This window comes from Bos indicus x Bos taurus, unplaced genomic scaffold, assembly GCF_003369695.1.
Source record: "Bos indicus x Bos taurus breed Angus x Brahman F1 hybrid unplaced genomic scaffold, Bos_hybrid_MaternalHap_v2.0 SuperScaffold_100458, whole genome shotgun sequence".
NCBI classification, from domain to species: Eukaryota; Metazoa; Chordata; class Mammalia; order Artiodactyla; family Bovidae; genus Bos; species Bos indicus x Bos taurus.
The window spans coordinates 88814-103443 of NW_020867088.1; the positions used below are offsets into that span (position 1 = coordinate 88814).

Sequence of the window (14630 nt, forward strand, 5' to 3'; positions counted from 1 at the left end):
TCTGTGGGAGAGGGAGAGGGTGGGATGATTTGGGAGAAAGACATTGAAACATGTATAATATCATATATGAAACGAATCACGAGTCCAGGTTCGATGCATGATACTGGTTGCTTGGCACTGGTGCACTGAGATGACCCAGAGGGATGGTATGGGGAGGGAGGTGGGAGGGGGGTTCGGGATGGTGAACACGTGAATACCTGTGGCAGATTTATGTTGATGTATTGCAAAACCAATACAATATTGTAAATTAATTAACATCCAATTAAAATAAATAAATTTATATTAAAAAAATTAAATTCAAGTATATGCAACTCAGAAGTCACTACTCACCTCTTCCAAAGCACAAGCCCTTATTACTTCTTCATATCTGTCTTCTTTATATTTCTTCCCAAATAAAATGTTACTCTTTACAGTCCCTGGAAATACCCAGGGCTGCTGAGAAACATATGCGATCCTCCCGTGCACGCTGACCTGTCCCTGGCTCGGGGGCAGCTCCCCCAGCAGAGCGTTTAGCAGTGACGACTGAAACAGATGGCAACACACACACATGAACAGGGTGCACTCAGGATGGAAGACGCCCCGCAGCACAGCTGACCCACCCTGGCTCTTGATACGTGATAGAACCCTTTCCTTCAACAGGATAAAGTACAGCCCTCAAAGTTGAGACCAAAAGAAAAAAAAAGTGAAAATAACACTAACAGTCAATGAAAATGACTGATAAGGAATATATTAATAGTATAAACAATCTACTCTGCCCGAGTATCCCCCCAGGTGAAATTCTACTCAGCAAAGAATAATTGAGAATGTTTAACATCCTTCTCTCAGAGAAGGCAATGGCAACCCACTCCAGTACTCTTGCCTGAAAAACCCCATGGATGGAGGAGCCTGGTAGGCTGCAGTCCATGGATTCACTAAGAGTCGGACATGACTGAGTGACTTCACTTTCACTTTTCACTTTCATGCGTTGGAGAAGGAAATGGCAACCCACTCCAGTGTTCTTGCCTGGAGAATCCCAGGGAAGGGGGAGACTGGTGGGCTGCCGTCTATGATGTCGCACAGATTTGGACACGACTGAAGCAACTTAGCAGCAGTAGCAGCAGCAGCAACATCCTTCTCTAGCAGAACCCAGCAGGATGTGTATTTGATATATCTGATGTTCAGTGCAATTGTTCCTGCATCTGGTATCCTTTACTTGACAAACACTTGTTTTTAAAAAGCTATGTGTGAAGAACATAGCCAACTGAAAGAACTCTCAAGTAAGTTGTATCTGCAGAGCAAAAGTCCATGACAGAGGAAATCAGCACCCTTTCATGTACACATCCCACATTTTAAAAAATAATTGTATTTATTTTTAGTTCTTTTATCTTTTTCATTTATTTTTTTACAATGTTGTGTCGGTTTCTGCCATACCACAATTCTGATTTTGTTTATTTTTGCTTGCACTGGGTCGTCACTGCAGTGCATGGGATTTTTCTTGTTGAGGCTCTAGTGGGTAGGCTTCAGCAGTTGTGGCCCGTGGGCTCAGTTGTTGCACCTCCAGGCCCCAGAGCAGAGGCCCAACAGTTGTGGTGCACGGAATTAGTTGCTCCACAACTGGGAGGTGGGAACTTCCCAGACCAGGGACCGAACCTGTGTCTCCTGCATTAGCAGGGGATTATTTTACCACAGAGCCACCAGGGAAGCCCACATCCCACATTAGGTTTCTGTATTTTGTTGTTTCAGACCAAGTGTATGCACACCTTTCCTTTCAATCTTCAACATCACACAGATGTGGCGTGTGTGTATCCACACCATCAGAGTGCTCATGACACTGGGCTGAAATAACATGTCTGCATGTCTGTCTCGCCCCACAACCTGATTGCCTCTGAAAGGCAGAGAGTCAGGGTCTTGCTCACTTCTGTACCTTTATCTCCAGCACATGGCTGCACATTCACTGCACATGCACTGATGGGATCATGTCAAGTCATAGGAGGAAATGCTCAAAGCTTCTGGGAAGAGTCTTTATGATCTCCAGATATCCTGGAAGGGCCACTAAGATGAAAAGAAGTCCCCATTGTCTCTGTCTATCCTGAACAGTATCAGCTCAGTTGCTCAGTCATGTCTGACTCTTTGTAACCCCATGAACCACAGCACATCAGGCCTGCCTGTCCATCACCAACTCCCAGAGTTTACCCAAACTGATGTCCATTTAGTTGGTGATGCCCTCCAACCATCTCATCCTCTGTCACCCCCTTCTCCTCCTGTCTTAAATCTTTCCCAGCATCAGGGTCTTTTCCAATGAGTCAGCTCTTCCCATCAGGTGGCCAAAGTATTGGCGTTTCAGCTTCAATATCAGTCCTTCCGATGAACACCCAGGACTGATCTCCTTTCAGATGGACTGGTTGGACCTCTTTGCAGTCCAAGGGACTGTCAAGAGTCTTCTCCAACACCACAGTTCAAAAACATCAATTCTTCAGCGCTCAGCTTTCTTTATAGTCCAACTCCCACATCCATACATGACCACTGGAAAAACCACAGCCTTGACTAGATGGACCTTTGTTGACAAAGTAATGTCTCTGCTTTTTAATCTGCTGTCTAGGTTGGTCATAATTTTCTTACCAAGGAGTAAGCATCTTTTAATTTTATGGCTGCAATCACCATCTGCAGTGATTTTAGAGCCCAAAAAAATAAAGTCAGCCACTGTTTCCACTGTTTCCCCATCTATTTCCCATGAAGTGATGGTACTGGATGCTATGATCTTAGTTTTCTGAATGTTGAGCTTTAAGCCAAATTTTCACTCTCCTCTTTCACTTTCATCAAGAAGATCTTTAGTTCTTCTTCACTTTCTGCCATAAGGGTGGTGTCATCTGCATATCTGAGGTTATTGATATTTCTGCCATCAATCTTGATTCCAGCTTGTGCTTCTTCCAGCCCAATGTTTCTCATGATGTACTCTGTATGCAAGTTAAATAAGCAGGATGACAATATACAGCCTTGAAGTACTCCTTTTCTGATTTGGAACCAGTCTGTTGTTCCATGTCCAGTTCTAACTGTTGCTTCCTGACCTGAACAGGTTTCTCAGGAGGCTGGTCAGGTGGTCTGGTATTCCCATCTCTTGATGAATTTTCCACAGCTTATTGTGATCCACACAGTAAAAGGCTTTGGCATAGTCAATAAAGCAGAAGTAGATATTTTTCTGGAACTCCCTTGCTTTTTTGATGATCCAGCAGATGTTGGCAATTTGATCTCTGTTTCCTCTGCCTTTTCTAAAACCAGCTTGAACATCTGGAAGTTCATGGTTCATGTATTGCTGAAGCCTGGCTTGGAGAATTGGGAGCATTACTTTACTAGCATGTGAGATCAATGCAATTGTGTGGTAGTTTGAGCATTCTTTGGCATTGCCTTTCTTTGGGATTGGAATGAAAACTGACCTTTTCCAGTCCTGTGGCCACTGCTGAGACTTCCAAATTTGCTGACATATTGAGTGCAGCACTTTCACAGCATCATCTTTTAGGATTTGAAAGAGCTCAACTGGAATTCCAAAACCACCACTAGCTTTATTCATAATAATGCTTCCTAAGGCCCACTTGACTTCACATTCCATTATGTCTGGCTCTAGGTGAGTGATCACACCATCGTGATTATCTGGATCATGATCTTTTATGTACAGTTCTTCTGTGTATTCTTGCCATCTCTTCTTAATATCTTCTGTTTCTGTTAGATCCCTACCATTTCTGTCCTTTATTGTGCCCATCTTTGAGTGAAATGTTCCCTTGGTATCTCTAATTTTCTTGAAGAGATTTCTATTCTTTCCCATTGTATTGTTTTCCTCTATTTGTTTGCATTGATTGCTGAGGAAGGCTTTCTTATCTCTCCTTGCTATTCTTTGGAACTCTGCATTCACATGAGTATCTTTCCTTTTCTCCTTTGTTTTTTGCTTCTCTTGTTTTCACAGCTATTTGTAAGGCCTCCTCAGACAGCCATTTTGCTGTTTTTGCATTTCTTTTTCTTGGGGATGGTCTTGATCCCTGTCTCCTGTACAAAGTCACGAACTCCATCCATAGTTCATCAGGCACTCTGTCAGATCTAGTCCCTTAAATCTATTTCTCACTTCCCTTCCACTTCCATAAGAGATTTGATTTAGGTCATACCTGAATGGTCTATTGGTTTCCCCCACTTTCTTCAATTTAAATCTGATTTTATTTAATTTAATCCAGAACAGCTGTCACATAAATAATTTCCTTCACTGAGACATCCAAATACCACACAGGCAGTTCTTAACTGGGAAATGGGAAGCACCAAGAACAGAAAGATAGTGTACGTTTATCCTGATTTATTTCACCATGAAACATTATTGTAAAATGAATGTTCCATGAACACACCTAGAGAGACACTGTTCTAGATACACTCAATTCAAACTGAGTCACACACAGATCTGGGCTCTATTCTGAGAATTTAACATGAGCTGTGGTGTTGCATCAAGCTGACAAAAGACATCATTAACTTACCTTTCCTGCTCCCACAGGTCCGACCACAGCTAACAGTTCACCAGGTCTGACAGTAAAGGAAAGTCCTTGTAGGGTTGGGTTCTCTGATGCCTACAAATTAAAGCTTTTAATTTAATTTACCCATTTTAATAAAGTAACACAATTTTTTTTAGAAAGTGGAAAATATAACAACAATCAACATAATTGATATGCAAAATATAACCCACATTTTTCTCTTTCCTATTTTAAGATACTGTGTCCTGGAGACCTCTTCATCAAATTTCATCTCTTTGGGGATTTGAGGTAGCTTTAGCTCACTTTAGGAAATTTCCTCCTTTTTTCCAACTACCACACAATTGCACTCATTTCATGTGCTAGCAAAGTATTGCTCAAAATTCTTCAAGCTAGGCTTCAGCAGTATGTAAACTGAGAACTTTCAGATGTATAAGCTGGATATAGAAAAGGCAGAGGAACCAGATATCAAATTGCCAACATCTGTTGGATCACAGAAAAGCAAGGTAATTCCAGAAAAACATCTACTTCTGCTTCATTGATTAAAGCCTTTGACTGTGTGGATCACAACAAACTGTGGAAAATTCTTCTAGAGATGGGAATACCAGACCACCTTACTTGCCTCCTGAGAAACCTGAATGCAGGTCAAGAAGCAACAGTTAGAACTGGACATGCAACAACAGACTGGTTCAAAATCAGGAAAGGAGTACGTCAAAGCTGTATATGGTTGCCCTACTTGTTTAACTTTTATACAGATTACATGATGCAAAATGGCTAGATGATCACAAAATGGAATCTAGAATTCTGATAGAATATCAATAATCTCAAACATGCAGATGCTGCCACTTAATGACAGAGAATGAAGAGGAACTAAAGAGCCTCTTGATTAAGGTGAAAGAGGAAAGTGAAAAAGAGTGAATGTTGGCTTAAAACTCAACATTAGAATAACTAAGATCATGGTGTCTGGTCCCATCACTTCATAGCAAATAGAAAGTGGAAACAGTAACAGATTTTATTTCCTTGTGCTCCAAAATCACTTCAGACCGTGACTGCAGCCATGAAATTCAAAGATGCTTGCTTCTTGGCACAAGAGCTATGACAAACCTAGACTGTGTATTAAAAAGCAAAGACATTACTTTGCTGATAAAGGCCCATCTAGTCAAAGCTGTGGTTTTTCCCATAGTCATGTATGGATGTGAGAGTTTTCACCATAAAGAAGGCCGAGCACTGAAGAATTGATGCTTTTGAACTGCGGTGTTAGAGAAGACTCTTGAGAGTCCCTTGAACAGCAAGGAGATCAAACAAGTCAATCCTAAAGGAAATCAATCTTGCATATTCATTGGAAGGACTGATGCTGAAGCTGAAACTCTAATACTTCGGCCACCTGATGCGAAGAGTAGACTCATTAGAAAAGACCCTGATGCTGGGAAAGACTGAAGGCAGGAGAAGAAGGGGACAACAGAAGATGAGATGGTTGGATGGCATCACTGACTTGATGGACATGAGTTTGAGCAAGCTCCTGGAGTTGGTGATGCACAAGGGAGTCTGGCATGCTGAAGTTTATGGAGTCACACAGATTTGGACACGACTGAGTGACTGAACAACAACAACAACAGAAATTCTGGAGTAGGTATCCATCCCCATGGACAGAGGGGCCTGGTGGGCTACAGTCCATGGGGTCACAAAGACTCAGAGACAAGTGAAGCAACTGACACTTCACACTTCAGCTCAAAATATTAGATCTGGGTTTTCAAGAGAAGCTATAGGTGCTCTAATCTTTTGTTTAAGGTGATCTTATTGTATAGCACAGGGAATTATATTTAATACTCTGTAATAAAACATGATGAAAAATACACTAAAAATTAAAATAAGAATTTATATACTTTAAGTTCAACATGTGCTAATACACTGAAAGCTCTCTTGAAAATGAGAAAAAGAGTAACATGTCAAATGCCTCAGGCTGATTTTACACTTAATCTCCATTCATTGCAAACCTCATCCCTGATTCTGATAATTTTTAGAATATATTCTAAGTAAGTGAGCAAGTCACATTTTACAGTATATGTAAAATCTCAAAATTCTCCAATAAATCTATGTCACAGTTATCTTTTAGCAGTCATAATTTTGGAAAGCAAAGTTTCTTACCTTTTCCCAAGAAGCTGTAAAAGCTTGCACATCCACGATCGTTTTACCATCTGATGGCAGCAGAGGGTAGCACTGTGTTATCTCATCAAGTAACAAAAAGTTCTACAGAAAAAAAGCAAAACATAGATTGTTTATACTGCAAGAACAAAGCACAAACAAAACAACTGCTTCTCTGGAATTGGCAATAAAAAGTTTTATACCTATCATTTATACCTACCTATCATTTTACATGGAGAATGCAATGGCACCCCACTCCAGTACTCTTGCCTGGAAAATCCCATGGATGGAGGAGCCTGGTAGGCTGCAGTCCATGGGGTCGTTAAGAGTCGGACACAACTGAGCGACTTCATTTCACTTTTCACTTTCATGAATTAGAGAAGGCAATGGCAACCCACTCCAGTGTTCTTGCCTGGAGAATCCCAGGGACGGGGGAGCCTGGTGGGCTGCCATCTATGGGGTTGCACAGAGTCGGACACAACTGAAGCGACTTAGCAGCAGTAGCAGCATCATTTTACAACTGTATTTTATTAGGTCTTGGTTCACATGAGAAATATTACATAGTATATAGTATGTAATATATCATTATTATATGTACAACTAAGTATATAATAGAGTATAGCATATATATATATATAACATAGCATATACACACATATATAGAGTACGTATGTGTGTGTGTCTGTGTATCTCTGTGTTTGTATAAAATAAATAAATAAGAATTCCTGGCCATGAGGCTATCTTTGTTACTTTCTCAACAAGTGTACTGGTTCCTCCCTAAGAAGAAAATATGGCTTCAAACTCTAATACATTTAGAAACTGGACATTTTTATTGTTTTACTTTTGTGTTACCAACAATAAACAGGTGAGCTGGTAGGAAATTATTTCATAAATACTAACTGAATCCCACCTTGTGCCAAGCACCATGCAACACTGCTAGAACACAGAGAGGAAGGCCCTCCCCAGGCCATCAGGAAGCAGGTGGCACAGGACAGGCTGGGAACACAAGACCAACGACAGAGACTCCGAGTGCAAACCCTGTACACTCTGCTTTCCCCCTCGTGTGTGTCAATACCACATCACTGCTTGTCATTAACTATTACTAAGTCATCATTCTAAAAAGAAAACTGTGTTAAGTTTCTATGTCTTAAAAAATATTTCACAGGCATCTTTTCACAATCACTGCCTCTTATTAGTCAATGCCCTCTTTCCTTCAAAGCAGGAATGGCTGCACCTCTCACGTCTTGTTATCTTCTACACCACTTTGCAACTAACTGATGCACTACTACTACTAAGGCACTTCAGTCGTGTCTGACTCTGTGTGACCCCATAGACAGCAGCCCACCAGGCTCCCCCACCCCTGGGATTCTCCAGGCAAGAACACTGGAGTGGGTTGCCATTTCCTTCTCCAATGCATGAAAGTGAAAAGCGAAAGGGAAGTCGCTCAGTTGTGTCCAACCCTCAGCGACCCCATGGACCGCAGGCTTCCAGGCTCCTCCGTCCATGGGATTTTCCAGGCAAGAATACTGGAGTAGGGTGCCATTGCCTTCTCTGAAGTGATGCACAGTAGTTGAATAAAACAAAATCTTATAAATTGCTACAAAGCTGACAAACACATACAAGAAAATTCCCTCTTGCCTTGCAAATGCTAGGTATAATTCAATGAGAAAAGCTAGAGCAATAGAGAAATTGAACAAATAACTTAGACCACTCCCACTCCCCAAGGTCCCCAAAACTGTGAACAAGAGGCAGAGACTGCTGGCTGTCCTTGAAATCTGCTCTTGTTCTTCTGAGGTAACAAACCCTGGATTTTAACTGCATGTGGCAGCCTGGAAGGAGGCCCTCCCTCTGTCTTGAGGCTCCCGAGCAGATAGGAGCAGCCACGTGACTAAATCCAGGGCTGTGGAGAGTGACAGCAACCAGGACCTTCCTCCATCCCAGCCTGGGCCTTGGGGGCTGCCAGCTGGGTCAAGGTCACATGCAGTGGAGTAACATAAGAGAGAAAGAGTCTGGGTCCCAACATCACGGAGGTTCACACTAGCCATGGGACTTGTTATGGGGAGAGTTGTATCACCACGTAAAAGATATATCCTAACCCCAGTTAGCTCAAAATGTGACTTTATTTGGAAATTTAGTTGTTGGAAATGTAATCAATTAAAGTGAGATCACAGTGGAGTAGGGTGGGCCCTGAATCCAATATGACTGGAGTCCTTATGAGAAATGCAGAGACAGACAGACACACAAAAAACAGCTACCTGATGATGGAGACAGAGGCTGGGGTGATGGCTTTCAAGCCAAGGAATATCAAGTTTTGCCTGCAACCACTCAGAGCTAGCAGAGGCAAGAAAGGATGCTCCCTTATCGGATTCAGAGGGATCCTGACTGCTGATAGCTTGATTTCAGACTTCTAGCCTCCAGGACTGGGAAACAAAACATTCCTGTGGTTTTAAGCCACATGTTTTATGGTACTTTGTATCCGCAGCCCCAGGAAACCCATACAGAGCCTCACAAGGATTCTTGAATGAGAGAAAAACAAATGACCCCTGTAAGCAGCTTTAGCATGGGTACCTCTGGGACCCACAGGTAAACCAAATCCTAACCCATATGGGGAAAAACTGAAACAAGCATGTGAGGATGTTTGAGAAAGAAAATGACACATAAATAGTAATCTACTACCTTAAACATCTTGACACCCTATCTATCGTGCCTCAGAGTCATAAATGTGATTGCAAACTTCTACTTAAAAAGAACTGGTCAAAACTGAATGTGAAAACCCTTGTGCAGGAAAAGAAAGACAGGATCCTTGCATTTCTGTCAAATATCAGCTGGTGGAAGATGCTTTCATTCATTCCTTCCTCCACTCATCCCAGCTCACTGAGAACCTAACACTAAGCACAGTGACTCCTACCTGCCCGGAGCCCATGTCCACCAGGAGGCAGGATGGACGGAGAGTGGTATGAGGACACGTTTGCAGGCTTTCAACCACCACAGCCTGAGTTCTCTCTCCCTACCACCATTGCCTGTTCTGACACAATTCATCCCTCTCCCAACTCTCTTTTCCTCTTGAAACAACATAATTTCAGAATCTCACTCACTATTAGTTATTTCAATAATGCAACTTTTCTTTTGCTGGTTCCTTCCCCAGTCCTCCCCAACATCACTGACCCCACCCCAAGACACTCCCTTCTGATCTCCTTACAGCCCCTCAAAGAGTGTCCACAAGCTTAACACCCCACCCCCTCCCCCCCGCCCGCCACCCCAGTGGCTCACCTGCACCTAAGTCCATGCTCCCCAGGTGGCCTCTGCCTGGACACCCTGAGTACTGACCCCACCCACCCTTCTGGTCCATCTCAAATACTAACCCTACTGAAACCAGCTCAGCACATCCCCAGCTGGCACTGCCCTCCCTACCTCTGAATCCCCTGAGGAATACTAAGTCACACAGAGGGGAGACACTACATCATTCGTGTGCTTTTGCAGTCCCAACTCCAGCTAAGACCTAGCCTTGCACAGTCAGCCCATCGAGGGCATCAGCTAAAGGAAGGAACAGACTGCATGGCTGTTCAAACCATCCAACCACTGACTGCATGGCTACAGCCTTACAGAGTCTAAGCTGACACAGCAACAAGCAAAAGGTGATGAGACAGGCTGGGACCTGGGACCCTCTACCGGAGTGCTTGAATCTGGACAAACGTCTCCCTGAGCAACAAAATACAAAGAAATCCTAAGAGACTAAACACACCTGCACACATGCAAAGGCAATCACGAACAATAAGATACAAAAACATCACAAGCCAACTGGCATTTCTGAGCTGCTGGGAGCAAAGCAGGGAACTGTGCACGATCTTGGCACATGGCACCTACAAGACAGGGGTCAGACCACATAAGTCACTCCTGTGGCTCAAACCACCAATCCTCCCCTACCCTCACCCCACTTAAGGAACCAGCCCACTCTTCTCAAAGCGTCAACGGGGCATCAGTTTCTTGTTTTCATACTTTGTGCTGTAGCACAAGCCTCAGTGAAGCCTTGCTTGAATTTCTTGTCTGGCCTATCATCAACTTCCATTGATTAAAAAGACCGAGGGCCCTGGAGAGTAATGCATATGTTATATATCTGGTCTAGACAGAATCAAATTCCAGTTTCAGCTTAAGCATGTAACCAAGACATCAATACTCAATCTGTATACATTAGAATAGAAACACCACACTTTCAAACAAAAAATAAAGAAAAGGAAAAGTATGCCTTATGTGAAGAAATAAATTTATTGAGCACCTGTCCACAAACAATACCTCTGAGGTGAACAGATGTCACAGTCTTCCAAGGGTTAAATGAGACCCCATTCAACACATGATCAGCTTGTAAAGGCGCCAGAAGTGCTGGCTGGATTTTTCCCCAAGACTCAGTCTGATGAAAAAGCTGAAATTAAATGGCCAGTAGAGCCATGAATTGCAGACTCAGAACAGGTTATGCAGGGAAGGTGATACTACCAAAAAGACTAACTTGGTTGTAGCTGGTAATGGAAAACAACCTCAGAGACAGATTGTTACTAGATGTTAAAGTTACTGAAGACTTTCAATGAGTGTTTTGCAATCCTATTGGAGTCATCCAAGGCCAGGACCATGGGTCCCACTTCCTTACTTAGAGAAAAATAGAGAGAGTTCTTGGGCTTATGAGGTCATAATAAATCATTCATTTTTACAGAGCTGATTTAATCTTCATTTTAAACAGAAATACTTGAGCACCTACTGTGTGCCAGGCCGTTGTGTGACTACTTAGGGACATTTAGTTTATTTACCCCTGACTACTTAGGGACATTTAGTTTAAAAGAGTAGACAGTAAGTATGGTCGGAGTTACAAGTTTGAAAGGAAGAGGGCAGCTAGAGACAGGCTTAGACACTAAGTAAAATAATGACAGGAATAAAAATGTAGAGATCAGAAATCAACAAAAAAACATCTTTTGGAGGAAAGATTCCAGTTTTTAAGCACAGAGAACTAAGTGAATCTGAGGCCACTCTTTCTGCCCACGGAACAGGGACTTCTCAGCAAGTTCCTCCCCTCCCAGACCAGAGAGGAATCCTAGTCACCCCAGGACTGTGCACAGTCACTGCCTAGTCATTCCAGTCAGCACAGCAGATGCATCTGTTCGCTTCTCCTGCTTTTAGACATTTTAATCATCCTGCAGCCACCACTGCATGTCAAAAGCCAGTGCTGCTGCTATTTATACTACTGGTCCTAAACAAGCATGGATCTTACAGTACTTTTAACTCACTTTACCTAAGAAAAGAGGTGAATACATACATTTTGGAAAGACTGCCAGCTTGGCACTGAAAGAGTTAAATCTCACCTAACTGGCACACAGTGACACCACATAAAAGAGGTATTTTAGGTAAAATCTGCCTATAACTTAAAAAAGTTATTTTTCACTAAACCTTGATTCTTTGGATGCTGACGATGGCCTCTGACACCTTCTCGATGGCCATGGGGAAGTAGAGGGTGCTTGAGAAACGAAGAGCCTCGAACAGCATCACCACCACAAACACTTGGCTGGCTGAGATCAGGTTGTCAAGGAGCTCATTGGTGATGAAGGTGAAAAAAATCATGATTTTGCTCACAGTGAAAAATGATGCCAAATTCATGCCTCTAAGGTAGGAACTTTTCAGAATCTTGGAAATTTCCTTACTGTAAAAATAAAATAGGACAAAGGTTTTATAAGAAGCATCAGCATACAAGACATGAATTCAGTGCCCTGTGTAAGTGGCCCCTTTCTAGGGAATGGACACAGATTGAGATAAACCATCCCTCACATCATGGAGACATTAGCATAGTGCACACTCAGGGGTCTGGCCAACACCAGGACCACACACTTCATCCCCACTTCACTCTTTCAAGTAAGAGGTTTTCTGTCACAATTTCAAACATTTTTGGGTCAATCCAACGGGGTCTGAACATTCATTCAACAAACTTTCATAATCACAAATCTGTGCCAGGCTCCTCACAGAAAGACACTGCCGGTCCCCTCCAGGCGCTCATGAACTTATGGGCGAAGAGAACTAGCAACCATAAAATTAGGAGACAATAGACAGAGATGGTCATCACAGCCCCCAAGGGAGCCCAGAGCTGGAATACGTAACTCGGAGCAGTGGAGTCAGGGCAAGTCACACACACGTGGACCCTGAAGATGAGCTGGAGTCAGTCAGGCTTTGAGGCCAGAGTAGAAGGAAGATGGGCTCTGCAAAGGTGCAGAGTGAGAGGTGACAAGGTGGGGTCAGAGAAATGCTCACCAGGTATTTAAATGAAAGATGGAAAAACAGTCTAAAAACATGAAGCAGAACAAAAGGGACAGTATTTTCATAGCTCCATTTGAATTGAATAATAGTGATTCATGAGCTTTCATGGTGGTAAAGAATCCACCTCCAACGCAGGAGACACAGGTTCAATTGCTGGGTCTGTAAGATCCTCTGGAGGAGGAAATGGCAACCCACTCCAGAATTCCTGCTTGGGAAGTCCCATGGCCAGAGAAGCCTGGCGAGCTACAGTTGATGGGGTCACAAGGAGTCAGATCCGGCTGAGTGACTAAGCACAGCAACAATGAACAATAGTGATTCATACGGTTTGGTTCAATACAAGTATACCAACTCTGTATAATCTTTCTGATTATCAGCCATCATCATAAATTACAGTTTTAGTTTGAATGTCATTGTTTCAAATACTATGTTAAAAGCATTGCTTATTGGGATTTGAGGTATTAAGAACTACTTAGAATTTAATTTCTATATAAGTAAGAAGCATATATATATTTTTTTCCTTTGAAAACATGGCAAATGAAAGAACAGGTTAAATGATATCTCCACTATTCTTAGCCCTCCTGCAACATGTAGGGGATGCAGTGAATAGTTAGTATTTAAGTTCAACTTAATGTGAAGATGAACTTAAATACTTCTTTGGTAAGACATCTAAAGTCCAATAGAATAGGAAATAAAGCATGAGAATATGGAATGATATCTATATATATAAACTTACCTTCTCAGTCTGGTAATATGATCTATAAATAACTTTTCCCAAGCATTCATTTTTATTGTTCTGATGCCAGTTATGACTTCACTCATAGTCCTGATCCTCTTGTCTGTGAGAGCAGTGGTCTTACTCCTGAGGGGACAGACGTGAGATGAGCCTTAGTGACCACAGCCCAACTTTCCTCAGCAGCAGCAGCAGCAGCAGCAGTAGGAGTGGGCATGGGGGTGGGGCTAGGAATAAAATTATTCTCTACTGCCCTTTGGCACTTAGAACACAGGCAGGTCCTACTCAAAGTACAAATGGAGAAAAAGGCTTCAACTAGGAAGTCAACCATTCAGTCCATTTCAAGAAGTAACTTGGAGAATGTGCAGCATCGGCTAAGAAAGATCTGAAATGTGTCAGATACAAACCATCTGCTCAAAGAGGTCACAGTCAGGTAGGGAGGCAGAAAGACACCCAGGAAGACAGAGTCTTTGCTGTAATAAAATAGGAGAGACGTTCTGGGGAGCAGAAAAGATGGGGCTGTTAATTCCACCAGGAAAGGAGAACAAGAAGAGCTTCAGAGACCTGGTAGCACTGGAACAGGGCCTCGAAAGATAGGGAGTATCTCTCTCTCCAGCAAAGAAAGGAAAGGAAATTCCAAATAAAAAAGACACAAAGCACAGAACTGCACACACACAACAAACACAAGAACTCAGTGAGCTTCAAATAGCACAACATCTCATCACCTGACAACCACCCACCTCCAACCCTCTGGGACCTGCTTCAATCTAACTTAGCACTAGAAGGCTCTTCACCACCAGCCACCTTTCTGTCACATGTGCTGCTGTGACTGTGGGGCTTCATAAAGACACAATGGAGATCAGCCTGTCCCTGGGGGTGCTTATAACTTAATGGAAACATGAATAAATACCTGAAAGGCTCCAACACAAGAATAACAAAAATATATGCAGTAAGAAATGGGGCTACAAGATTATTACTATTTACCAATATTT

General features: G+C 42.6%; 1 protein-coding gene across 1 annotated transcript in view; it reads right to left on the bottom strand.

Annotated features, from left to right (window-relative positions):
• The window catches only part of LOC113888551 (multidrug resistance-associated protein 4-like), a gene marked incomplete at its 3' end in the record, with an annotated part of 135618 nt that overhangs the window by 86265 nt on the left and 34723 nt on the right, over positions 1-14630 (bottom strand). Inside the window, exons 7-11 of the mRNA XM_027535617.1 lie at positions 13642-13767; positions 12051-12300; positions 6624-6725; positions 4488-4577; positions 331-522 (exon numbers count right to left, since the gene is read on the bottom strand). Coding sequence (XP_027391418.1) covers positions 331-522; positions 4488-4577; positions 6624-6725; positions 12051-12300; positions 13642-13767 — 760 coding nt within the window. The remainder of the gene's footprint in view (positions 1-330; positions 523-4487; positions 4578-6623; positions 6726-12050; positions 12301-13641; positions 13768-14630) is intronic.